This window comes from Rhopalosiphum maidis, chromosome 3 (genome assembly GCF_003676215.2).
Source record: "Rhopalosiphum maidis isolate BTI-1 chromosome 3, ASM367621v3, whole genome shotgun sequence".
Taxonomy (NCBI): domain Eukaryota; kingdom Metazoa; phylum Arthropoda; class Insecta; order Hemiptera; family Aphididae; genus Rhopalosiphum; species Rhopalosiphum maidis.
The window spans coordinates 57,267,600-57,281,209 of NC_040879.1; the positions used below are offsets into that span (position 1 = coordinate 57,267,600).

The following is a 13,610-nucleotide window of genomic DNA, read 5'->3' on the forward strand; positions in this document are numbered from 1 at the left end:
TTAGTGTGTATCTATACAAATAACTGGGGGAAAACGGAAAGTTCATTTTTGCAGACACCGGTGACACCCAAACCTATATTAGTATGACTACCCGCTTATTATTATTAACTAATATTATTTTTGTAATTCAATCAATACATTCAAAAATTACAAAAACTGTGCTATACATTATTATAACTTTGCATTTTTTTCGATATTGAACTTCCATTGCGATAATTAAATACTTATACGACTATACCGACTATACCTACCTATGTATACGTACTCAGAAACCGCGAAAATTGAGTAATCTATAATTTGTATAATATCGAATTGCCGTTTTGCCATGTAGACACGGATGACCAAGAGAAGAAATAATAATATATATATAGGTATAGTGTAGACAGTACTGCCAGTACTGCAGTCGCAACTTGTAGGGACGTACACAGTGAGGTGTTTTGGGTGTTCAAACACCTCCCCCCCCCGAAATATTTAGTTTTGTATGGTTATTTACTTATTCTATTTTAATGTTAATTGTCATATTATACTTTGATAGACAGGTATGATATTACATTGTGTTGTGAAAAACTGGTTAAAGCAAAGTGAAATTTTAATACTAACAAATTAAAATAATTAATATAATTTGAATAAAAATAAAAATACTTAACAGGATTTATAAATAAAATAAAATTATACCTATTGTGCATTGGCGTGGGTACGTATTTTCGTAACAAAACTGGCGACGAAAGATTAAATGAATTAATATTGTTAAGTGTGGGTAGGTACATAGAGATATAGGTGTACTAAGTAGCTAACCTTCTACTTTTCAATAACTGATTTTCAAAAACACCCCCCAAAAATAAATTCTGCATACGTCTCTGCGGAAACTTGCAATAGACAAAATAATATAGTATTTTAATAAATTGATTTAATATTTAAATACCGATGTAGATTTTGAATTGTTGGACATACGACGATTATGACGATTGTCGTTGTTTGCATGGAGGTTCATACCCATCTCCTCCATCACTGTACCGCGTCATTTTTATCACTAATAATAGTAATAGTATCTACAAGGGTCCCATTTTGATTTTTGTTTACTCGATTATGTTTCATCATAATAATTTTTTTTAAATAAAATAAACGGGAAGTGAACTTATTATGTTTTTTTCGGGAACTAAGCTAGCCCAAAAGAACTAAACGTTTCAGCGTTACGCATTAATATAAAACAATGCATATCAAACAGGTCAGTGCACGTTACAATAATGTTATTTTGTTTACTCTCGCGTATTACACACTATCGCGTTTACACAATATCCATTGGCTTTTTTTATATTATAAACAATTGATACGGTTCCTAGAATGTTGAAGTTACTTTAAAGTATTATTCTAAGTAAAGAATAATATATAATGATATCGAATACATCGTGATTTCTTGTATGTTTCATCTTAGCTTTAGCATACGGTTCTTTGTAGAATAATATCTACTTATGTACATTTAGAATCAAAGAACAAACTTAAAATTTTCTGAAAAATCTTGCAAATGGTTTCCCATTTGATATCTATTAAATAGTTTTACTTCAACATATTTTAATCAACAACACAATTTTATTTTATTTTTCTTCATTATCTATCATTTCTTTAGTGTTTACAAACTAATGAATGTGTGTATGTTAAAGATTTTGTAGTATTGTAACCTAACCTATAGGGTTTGATATAATTTTACCTACAACATATTAAGTTAAATTTTATGTTGTACAACAATTATTGAACATACGCTCATTTTTAAAAATAATGGTATTTTATATACAGGATACTGTATTATACAGTCGATTAACTTAAAAATATTGATGTTTCAATTCTTTTTTTTGGCTTCTTTGGGTTATATTTTGTTATATTTATGTTACTCGAAAATACATAAGCTGAATTAATGTTTATCCCCATTGCGATTTGAATAAGACTGTATTTAAAATTCTTATTGTTTTTATTCCACTAACATTGCTTTTAATCAACTATATTTGAGATTATTTGTTAATTAATGAAATTTTGTAGATTATACTCTGCTTAAGCTTAAATAAATATATGCACTGAGTATATTGAATTAATTTGTTAATGAGTATGAAAGGTTTAATATTTTTAATTCTAAAATATTAACACTTTCAACGCCGCAAATGGTTTTGTGGGTTATTCTGTGTTTATACCGCGACGCCGCGTTGTTCATACCGGATGCAATGATTCGATAACTCGAATCTAAAAATAATGAAAACCCACCCAATTATAGATTAAAATTTAGAGTTTATTGTTTACAACCAGTGTACATATCAAAGTTTATTAAAATAAAATCGTTTAAATTATGGCAGATACAAATGTACATGTTACTGATGCATAAACGCGTCACTGGCCCAATGGAATAAACTTGACGCGTATACGCGTCAGCGGCGTTGAAAGTGTTAATCAATTGTTATCGATTAAAATTTTGGAAATACCTAGTTGTTCTAATATTTAGTATTGTTACAAATAATTATTTTATAAATCCAGTATAGTTGTCTTGCTGATCTGATATAAAGGATCATGAACTGAGTAATTAAAAAACTAAATAATTAAACAGAAATTGTGTAAGAATTCAAATTTATTTATTTTCAGTACACTTTTATTATATTATGCAGATACATATAATTATTATATCTAACAAGTTTAAAATTTTTATTGAAATTCCAACAATATTATTGGAAGATTTAAACATGTTGAATTATTAAAGCAATAATCTAAAAATAAAATTATAGCTGGATGTGGTAAAAATATGATGGATTACTAAGGGTCAGGGTCGGCCTGGGTACCCGAAGGCCCAGGCAGGAATTATTTTCTGAGGCCCAATAATTGTATACTGTATTTTTGAGTAGCACAGTACAAGGGCCCAGGAACTATAATACCGCAAGGGCCCAAGCAGGAATCCTGACCCTGTCCAGTTTGACCCTGCTAAAGGTGCTAGGCTAATGCATTGCACGAGACCCAACTTTAATAAATTTCAAAATAGATATTCCAAAAATACAATTTTAGCATATTTTATCAATATTAAAAGAAAATATTTTTTTAAATGCTTTAATTAAAGATAAAATGAAGGTTATAACATAGTTTCTGTTTAAAAATCCAGTATCAAACAGGGTATTTTTATCTAAGTTATAATTTTATTTCATTATTTACCAAAATGTTTGAAAATACTGTTTGCAATAACTATTTTATTATTGTAATATTATTAAACTTATTAGATTTTAGATTTTTATAATATTATGAATGAAATTGATTAGGTTTATAAAATTTAATTAATTAAAATTGTATATATTATAAATTTACTAAGAAGTTTACTTTTCATGTTTAAATACTTATATGTAGTTTATAAAATAAGATACATAATATAGATTATTTATTACATGTAAATATTTATTTATTTATAATCTTATATTTATTTATTTATAATAATAGTTACTCAAATTATTTAAAAAAAATTATTTATTTATATTAATCATAAATTTATTTTACATTTTTAATTTTTTTATAATTTTAGGTTATAATACATGGTTTTAAAAGCTACAGAGAGCAGACTGTAGTTGAACCATTTGACAAAAGACATAATGTCGTTGGTATGTAAAAAACATGTATTATTATTTGTGAATTTTTCTTAAGATTAATTGTGTTCATTAATGCTAAAATGTATTAAAGAAAGTACAATCTAAAATTATTTAGTCATTAGTTTTGTTATTGAATTTATAATAAATTTATGTAATATGTTGTCTTTAAAGTATCTTCTTTTAAGTATTTATTTCTTATTTTTAAAAATAAATATGTTTTTTTAATTTTTTAGTTGGCCGTAATGGATCTGGAAAAAGCAATTTCTTTTATGGTAAATTATTTGCCTAGCATTGATAAGTCGATTATTATTTAATATATTTTGTTAATTTTAGCTATACAATTCGTACTTAGTGATGAGTTTTCACATCTTCGCCCTGAGCAAAGACAGGCATTACTTCATGAAGGCACCGGTCCAAGAGTTGTTACAGCTTATGTAGAAATTATCTTTGATAATACAGATAATCGTTTACCAGTATGCTGAAAATGTTATCATTTTATTTAAATATAATTTAAATAATTTATTATTGTTTTTATAAAATATTTTAGATTGAAAAAGAAGAAGTTATTTTAAGAAGAGTAATTGGTGCGAAAAAAGACCAGTACTTTCTAAATAAAAAAATGGTGCCTAGGTCAGACGTTACTAATTTATTAGAATCTGCTGGATTTTCTCACTCAAATCCATATTATATTGTTAAACAAGGAAAGGTATTATCACTATTATTTTTATATTTAAACTAAATACAATATTAGTAATTCTTATATTTATTACAGATTAACCAAATGGCTACAGCGCCAGATTCTCATAGATTAAAACTTTTGAGAGAGGTTGCTGGTACCAGAGTTTATGATGAACGAAAAGAAGAATCAATTGATATACTAAAAGGTAATAAAAATTTATTTTATCAATTATTTTTTTTTTAATAATTTATTAAATTACATTTTAGATACTCAAACTAAACTGGAAAAAATTGTTGAGTTTATTAAAACAATTGAAGAGCGATTACAAACTCTCGAAGAAGAAAAAGAAGAACTAAAAGAATATCAAGTGTGGGATAAAAAAAGAAGGACATTAGAATTTTGTATTCATGATCGTGAATTAAAAGACACTAAACGAAAATTGGAAGAAGTAAATATTTAATTTAAATGTCATATTACATTAATAAAAAAAAATAATATTAAAAAAAAAATTATTTGTGTAGTTGGATGGAAAAATCAATAATTTTGATGAAGAACAAAAACGACTTGCGTCTAAAGTTAAAGATGCTACTGATCAAGCAAAGAAAGCAGCCAAACAGTTACGTGATGCTAAACGAGAAGTACATGCAGCTAAAGAAGAAAAAGAAACTTTAAGCTTGGAACAACAAGAGTTAATTAAACAAAAAACAAAATTAGATTTTACTATAAAAGATTTAACAGATGAAGTAGATGGAGATAATAATTCTAAAGTAAGATTTTGAAAAAGAAGTTAGAACCTTAACTATTATTTAAATACTTTTATATATTTGAATATATTAAAATTGTTGTATATGTTTTAGGAAAGAGCAGAAAAAGAATTGAAAAAACTTCAGGATACCATTAAAGCCAAAGAATCAGAACTTCAAGAGTTAAAACCAAAATATGAAGCTCAAAAAAAAAAGGAAGAAGATTGTACTCGGGAGTAAGATGATTTTAATTATTAATATATTCATATAAGTTCACACGTTATACTTGATGTATTACAAATATAATTGAATTATTTCAGGCTTGCTTTAAAAGAACAAAAAAGAAAAGAACTGTATGCTAAACAAGGAAGAGGAAGTCAATTCACATCTAAAGAAGATCGTGATAAATGGATTCAAAAAGAACTTAAGTAATACATTTTTGTGAACATTAATTTTTATCCCAAAAGTCAATACAGTTTATAAGTTATAAACAAAAAATTCTGTTAAATTTATTTATTTTTTTTTTTTAATTTTAAAGTTTTTCTATTTTAATTTTGTAGATCTTTAAACAAACAAATAAAAGATAAAAATGAACACAAAGATAAATTAACTGATGATTTAAAACGCGATGGAGAACGGCAGCGTGAATTAGAACATCAAATACAGGTATTTTGAGAGTTGTTTAATATAATTGATATAATTAAGTATCAGTATATTGTTTATTTTCTCTATTTCACCCATACATATTGTAACAGATAAAACTTATTCACAAAAATCATTTTTTATGTTTTTAAGTTATTTGAAGCTAAAATCTCTCATTACAAAACTTATGAGAATATTATTTTTGAGGGTATACATATACCATTTTTTTTACGTATTATAATTTTTTCAACTAATTTTTATAGTTAGTATCTTGAGCTTATTACATTACCACCCCTATTGTTATCCTTTAATGCACCACTAATTATAGTTTGAATAATCCAATTTACAACTTATGTGTCTTACTAATGTTCACCCCTCATTTTCACCTTTATCATTCCTAGTTCCATTTCACTGCTATTAACTTGTTTGCACATTTTATATTACTTACATATTACTGTACTATAGGCCTAGCTCTTATTTTATAAAATAAAAATAAAATATAAAAATTTATGATACCACCAATAGTATCATATTATCATAAATATCTTTTTGAACTTATAAACAAATTATATCTTAATATAAAAACAATAACATTGTTTAGATGAACTCTATTGAACTAGAAAAACAAAGAGTTGCTATTGATGAGTACAATAAAAAATATTATGAATTGAAAAAAGCAAAAGATCAACATCAAAGTCAAAGAAAGTAAGTTTAATCTTTTATCAAAAACACATTATTATTAAGCTTATAAGAAAAGAAATATACTGTTTGAATTAATTTAAGTATAGAAATAATTTATTAAAATTAATTTGTAATTAGTGAGTTGTGGCGTAAAGAAAATACTATACAGCATAGTTTGTCATCACTTAAAGAAGAGTTGGCAAAGTCTGATCAAGCACTCCGCAGTATGGCTGGAAAAGTAATTTTATATTTTTTCACAATATAAAATAATGTATATAATATGTATGTACAAACTCATTTGTAATTTTTTTCAGGCTATTTTAAACGGAAGAGATAGTGTTCGTAAAGTATTAGATGTATTTAAAGAAAAAGGTGGAGCTCATCTTGATCTTGCTTCTCAATACTATGGACAAGTTATTGAAAATTTTGGATGCGACCAGAGTATTCAAACAGCAGTAGAAGTTACTGCAGGTGGAAGGTAATTAAAATATAAACTGTTTTTTAAAAACAGTTAAAACAGTTTTTTTTTCGCAAAATTTCAGATATTTAATATCTTATTTATGTCTACATCTTCTGCTCATTTCTCATGTTTGAATGATGTTCCTTAATTTATTTTGGAAGCCAGCTTTAATTTTAATTACATTTAGCTGGCAGACCATCTTATGAATAAGATTTACTTACACTTATGATTCATGGATAGTTAAATAAATAGATATTTAAATCGAACAAAGTTTTAAATTGCACATGTTATAATATAAAAAAAAATAATAAATATACATCAGTGAGACTTATGAAAAGATTTATTAATAAATAATTTTTCAATATTTAGTGATAAATCTGATGTTGATAATAAGAACATTAAATCTAAAATATGAGGCGTGGATAACAAACTGCAATATTTATTTTCTACATAAGTTAGAGTAAAAAAAGCTTTTTTGCAAATATAAGTTGAGCTAAATGTGCTTTAAATCTGCCAGGCAAAATTGTATGTTACAGGGAAGTCTTCCTTTATTACTAATTTCCAAAATTTTATTAAATTCTATAAATATAAAAATAATAGCAATAAGTCCATGACAAATGAACGTATATAATAAGCATACCCAATGCTAACTGGTTGGTATTATAAAATAAAATACACAACAAAATTTAAAGAAATAGTAATAATCAAAAACATAATATAATGTTGGAAGGAAAATTCAAATGTATTAATGGGCCTGGGTTTGGGCAGCCTTAACATAAATGATTAAATACATTTTAATTTAGATTAAGGCGGGAGTTTGCAAGGAAAGTGTGCCTCACAGTTTGAGAACCACTATATTTGACTTAATATTATTCAGTTATTTGATATGAATATATTTTCTTTTTAGAATGTTCTTCCATATTGTGGAATCTGATAAAATTGGTACACAAATCTTGAAAGAAATAAATAATCAAAATTTACCTGGTGAAGTTACATTCATGCCTTTAAATAGATTGACTGTAAGAGATATAAGATATCCACAATCCAAGGTTAATAAAACAATATCTTATATTATTCATATTTTAAAAAAAAAACAAATTTATAATTTTGGTTTTAATTTTTCTAGGATGCACTTCCAATGGTCAGTAAGCTAAAATATGAACCTCACTTAGATAAAGCAATGCGCTTTATATTTGGCAAAACATTAATTTGTCGAAATCTAGAAATTGCTACTACAATATCTAAACAGAGTATGCTTGATTGTATTACAATTGATGGTGATCAGGTGAATATATTTTTTATGTGTTAATATGCAATCAATTTTTATTATTTTTATTGAATTAAAAATTATTTCAAGTATGTTTCATTAACCATTTGTTTTTTTTTTTGTGAAGGTTTCTTCAAGTGGAACATTAACAGGAGGGTATTTTAAAAATATGCGTTCTAAGTTGGAAATCCAAAAACAACGGAATGATTCAATGAGCCAAATAAAAGAAGCCGAAGAAGTACTTGCTGTGTTAAAAACACAATTGAACGAAGTTGAGGTCAATGTGAATGTAGTAATGTCTGACATGCAAAAGACTGAAACAAAAAATAGTAAATCTAAGTATGTATTTAGTCATTAGTAAAAATATTTCAGTAATAAGTGTTCAGTAAATAAAATTGATTCAGTTTTTCTTTTAGATGAAATCTTTTTTTTTTTTTTTATACAAGTTTCTTTAAATTTTTGTTTGTCCTTTAGCTGGTTAAAATATTTACATTTTATTGAATTAACTGATAACATATTTGTGGTATTTATTTTTCTAGGGGTAATTTTGACAAATTAAAAGGAGACATAAGACTAATGAAAGAAGAACTTGTTGGAATTGAGAGATATCGAGCTACTAAAGAAAGGTTGTTAATACAAGCGGCATCAAATTTAGAAGCCATGCAAACTACACGCAGTGGATTAGAATCAGAACTTCATCAGGTATTCATTTTTTTTTTTTTTAAATATTATTTAGTTTACCATTACTGTAAAATAATGTACACTATTCTTAGCTTTATATTGTTTATCCATTGTATGATATTTTTATTTGTAAATACCATTGAATAAGTATAATTTATTCAGTTTTTAGCTAAAAGTTCTGTGGATTTATTAATTCTACTTTATTCTTTTAATCTACAATTTTTTTTTTTACATTTAGAAATAATCTTAAGGTTTTTAATTTAATACTCATATATATATATATATATATTTAATAAACAAATTATTATTTTCATATGTATTTTAAATTTTACTTGTTTTAATTTATTAGGAACTTATGGCTCAACTTTCTGTTACTGATCAAAGAGAAATGGATAAATTAAATGATGATATTCGTTCATTAACTATGGAAAATAAAACTGCCTTTTCTACTCGTATGAAATTGGAAGCTGACAAAAACAAACTTGAAAATTTGTTAACAAACAATTTGATTCGTCGTAGAGATGAGCTTATGCAGGTTTGTTAAAGAATAATTATGTCGTGATTCATTATTTTTTTTAAAATAACACATTGTTTTTAAAGGCGTTACAAGAAATATCTGTTGAAGAACGTAAACGAACATTAGAAAATAATAAAATGGAAGTACAGACAGTCAAAAAAAAATTAGAGGCGTTGAATGCTGATATTAAAATTGATGATAAAAGAGTACAAGAAGCCGTAAAAAAGGTACTGAGTAGTAGTTAATTTTAATTTTATACTCTCTTATTTATTCTAAAATAAAAAATGTATACAAATTGGAAGATATTATCTAGTTGAGTTGCATAAATCATGATTTAGTGATCCGAGATCAGTCTATTTAACTTTAAATTAAATTATTTGATATTATATGCAACAAGCATTAGAATTATCATAATAATGTGTAACTTTTATAACCATTTAATTGAAAGAACTTAAATCATAATTATTGTAACTTAAATTTTTAAACAACTTAGTCAATCTAAATCATCTATAATTCCTTGAGTATATATACCGCATAATTAAAATTTATTCATACAAATGTTATATCTAAGTCTATTTATGTATTGTACTTTATATATTTGAGAGCCTGCTTGTTAAATATTAAATAAATAAATAATATTCTTAGTTAGCTTATTAACTTAAGTAATCTGTTATGATCTAGCAAAAACTTTGTCAAGAAGAATTGGAAAAGTGGAAAGCATTAGAAAAAGAAGCTCAGGAAAAATTAGATAATGAGTCCAAAGATCTTACTAAAGTATCAACCAAGCAAAATATGTTAAGGCAAAAATTGGATGAATGTCAAGCCAAAATTAGTGATCTAGGTGCACTTCCTAACACTGAACTCATTACAAAATATATGTCTTATTCATCTAAAAACGTGAATATTATTATATTACAATCTATGTCTTTTAATGTTTTTACGTTTTAATAGATAACCGCTCATTATTTTATTTTATTTTTCAGTTGTTTAAAGAACTTGAAAAAGCTAACAGTAATATTAAGCGTTATGGTCATGTTAACAAGAAAGCTTTAGACCAATTTATTAGTTTTTCAGAACAAAAAGAAAAATTGGTATCCAGAAAACAAGAATTAGATCGAGGGTAATTTATATTAATTTAATATTACTTTTAATAGTAAATACATATTACATTATATTTATTTTTAATTAATTAGACATCAAAAAATTGAAGAATTAATGAATGTTTTGGAACAAAGAAAATGTGATGCTATCCTGTTTACATTTAAACAAGTATCAATGTATTTCACCCAAGTATTTAGCAAACTTGTACCAGGTGGATTTGCTCAATTAGTAATGAAATCAGCTGGTGGCGAAGAGTCTGCTACACCTATTGTTGGCGATGTAGGAATTATAAATGTATTATATATGTATATATGTATGTTACTGTGAATATTTGCTGTTGAAAAATGTAATGAATAAGTGCATGGCGTACGCCAAAATTATTAGCAAGTGGTATAGTATTGTACCCTAACCATTGACTTATAAATGATGAAATTTATTGAGTGATATTGGTAAATATTAGTAGTGGTAATTGTAAAATTACAGAAAGCTTACAATTATAATATTGTAAAATTGAACATTTGATAAAAGTCTTGATCTTTTTATAATTTGATTGCCTAAGATAGTGTTGAATCAATTATACACTAGAAACAAATCCTAACCTAATCTTTAGTATGCAAAAATAATTTTATCAATACATTTTGTTGTACAAACTCTTGCTTCTAATTAAAAAAAAGTAGAAGACAAGGGTTTACATGATGTAACTGCAAAATAAAGTTTATTGAAAAAATGTGTAACTATCAAAATATTGTTAATTTTTACAATAAAATATGACTTAAGGTTAGGTTAGTTGATATTGTTGCAATAAATAAAATTACTTTAATCTAAATCTTATTAATTATCATTCCTTTGATTTTTTTTAAATCATAATTTTTGTATAAATATAATAAATCTATCTAATAATTGAATATTTTTTTAGAAATTTCTCTATACTGCAAACATTATAGTAACATATATATAGTTGTAGTTTGTATTTGATAATATATTATAAAGTGTTCTTTGTTTTTATATTTAGGAAGATAATATAGATAACTATTCCGGAGTAATGATTAAAGTGTCGTTTGCTGGCCAAGGAAGTGAAATGCGTGAAATGAATCAATTATCTGGTGGTCAAAAATCATTAGTCGCACTTGGACTTATATTTGCTATTCAAAAATGTGATCCAGCTCCATTTTATCTTTTTGATGAAATTGATCAGGTATAGAATTATTAATTTTTACAAGAAGTATAACATTAATATTTAAATGTCTATTATTACATTGTTATGATAGAATATATACATTTATAAATAATATTATTTATACTATTATTATTTTTTTTCTTTACAACATTTAAATTTATGGATTTTTAACATAGTATATTATCTACTAATTAGTATTTTAACTGATTTAGGCACTAGATCCTCAACATAGAAAAGCCGTTGCAGACATGATACATGAAATGTCTGATCATGCCCAATTCATTACAACCACATTCAGACCTGAATTATTATTCAATGCTCATAAGTTCTATGGAGTTAAATTTCGTAATAAGGTATAATAATAAATAATTTAATAATTAATATTATATTTATATTTATTTATATTTTATTTAATTCAATAATTTTCAAATTTGCTGTTATTTAATCTTATAAATTGTTAAACTTTTCAGGTGAGTCATGTGGAATGTGTTACAAGAGATGTTGCGTATGATTTTGTTGAAGATGATACAACTCATGGATAATCATTTTGGTTATGATTGTTTAAATATTGAACGTCAGACTGTAAATAGCTATTAAGTTTACGTATTCAATAAGTTAGCAGAATTATGTTTGGCTTTATATTTAATCACTATTTTCCTATCAATGAGATCACAAATAAGATATCTATTCTGTAAAACCTTTTTTTTCTTCAATAACTTAATCAACTAATATTTATATATGTGTATATATAAAATATATATATACATATATATCTACTATATATGATATTTATTTATATATTTAAATTTATTTAAGATATCATAAGTTATTTTTTAAAAATAACAGTAAATTATTAAGTGTATACTTAAAAAATAGAGATAAGTTTATTTAGTATTTTTAAGTATGAATATTTACATTCCACAATACTCATTTATTTCATCTCTAACGTGAATTATATTTAAATATCTGTTTTTGTATATTGTAAAAGATGTCTTTTCACCAAAAATTAGTTTATAAATATGTTTAACTAACACTTATATTTTATAATACTTTTAAAAAAATAATGAGTATAATTTATTATTTTAAACATTTTTGATTTATTTGATTATATTTAATCAGCATGTATAAAATTTTAATGTATATTTGAGGAATGGTCAATATCATACACTTTATATAACTATTCAACAATGTATTAATTTGTATTTTGAACATAATATTGCAAAATATTTAACTAAATTGAGGAAACATCTGGAAAGAAAATTATTTAGGTCTTTTAATATTTATTAAAAATAGATATCTCTACATTTTACTATGGTAAAATATTTAGTTACAGTTAATTAATTATTTTGTTGTAGCTTTAAAATAACAAATGATGGTACTTTGACAATGCACATTATGATTTACAATGAAAATAATGACTATAATTTTTTTTATTTTGACAAAATATATTAAATATCAGCTGAGCACTATTTATACAACTATTTTATATTTATATTTATAATTATGTTTTTTTATATCAATAATAAGCATTATTCAAATGTGTTTAATATTTAATTTGTTCATTTTTATTTTTTGTCTGTGTTAAATAATGAAGTAAAAAAAATTCAAAATTTGTTTTTATTACAATGTTATAATAGATTCTTGTTAATAGAATTCACTTCTAACTAATTTATACAACTGTCATAATATGTCTTATACTTTATTTATGATCTAGCCAATATATATAAGTTGGTGTATTATATTTAATTAAGATTATTAGACCCTGTTTAAAAACAAAAAAATTATAACATTTGATTTAATTGTTAGATTAGGTTAATAGTTATGTTTTTTAAAATATTTAAAAAATTTGTAATCGCATAGTTAAACAATTTTTTAAATCAGCTATTTTTGTTTCTATAATATGATACCATAAACTTTATTTTTACTTTACAAAATTGTTTTAAAATTTTTAACTATTTTATTTTGTTATGTATGCACATTTACATAATTTATAAAATGGACTTAAATTGATAAACTATGCATAATTTGGTTATTTATTTTCATTCTGAGTGAATTAC

At 24.5% G+C, this 13,610-nt stretch overlaps 1 protein-coding gene across 1 annotated transcript; it reads left to right on the plus strand.

The window, feature by feature from the left end:
* The first annotated feature begins 1,065 nt into the window (after positions 1–1,065).
* Positions 1,066–12,166, plus strand: LOC113559433 (structural maintenance of chromosomes protein 3-like). Its single transcript, XM_026965258.1, has 26 exons — positions 1,066–1,225; positions 3,542–3,617; positions 3,839–3,877; positions 3,939–4,078; positions 4,153–4,311; positions 4,378–4,489; positions 4,551–4,732; positions 4,806–5,051; positions 5,142–5,263; positions 5,348–5,455; positions 5,588–5,693; positions 6,271–6,374; positions 6,489–6,588; positions 6,665–6,828; positions 7,718–7,859; positions 7,937–8,095; positions 8,205–8,416; positions 8,617–8,779; positions 9,108–9,293; positions 9,359–9,502; positions 9,957–10,172; positions 10,259–10,395; positions 10,469–10,655; positions 11,389–11,571; positions 11,766–11,906; positions 12,024–12,166. The coding sequence occupies exons 1-26, from the start codon at positions 1,211–1,213 to the stop codon at positions 12,093–12,095; spliced, it is 3,615 nt and encodes a 1,204-aa protein (XP_026821059.1). The 5' UTR covers positions 1,066–1,210; the 3' UTR covers positions 12,096–12,166.
* The last annotated feature ends 1,444 nt before the right edge of the window (positions 12,167–13,610 follow it).

Bases quoted from the DNA above. Each gene is read 5' to 3' on its own strand.
- LOC113559433 (XM_026965258.1), top strand. The intron at 5,694-6,270 runs GTATTTTGAGAG...AACATTGTTTAG, and splicing joins AATTAGAACATCAAATACAG to ATGAACTCTATTGAACTAGA. The intron at 10,173-10,258 runs GTGAATATTATT...TTTATTTTTCAG, and splicing joins TGTCTTATTCATCTAAAAAC to TTGTTTAAAGAACTTGAAAA.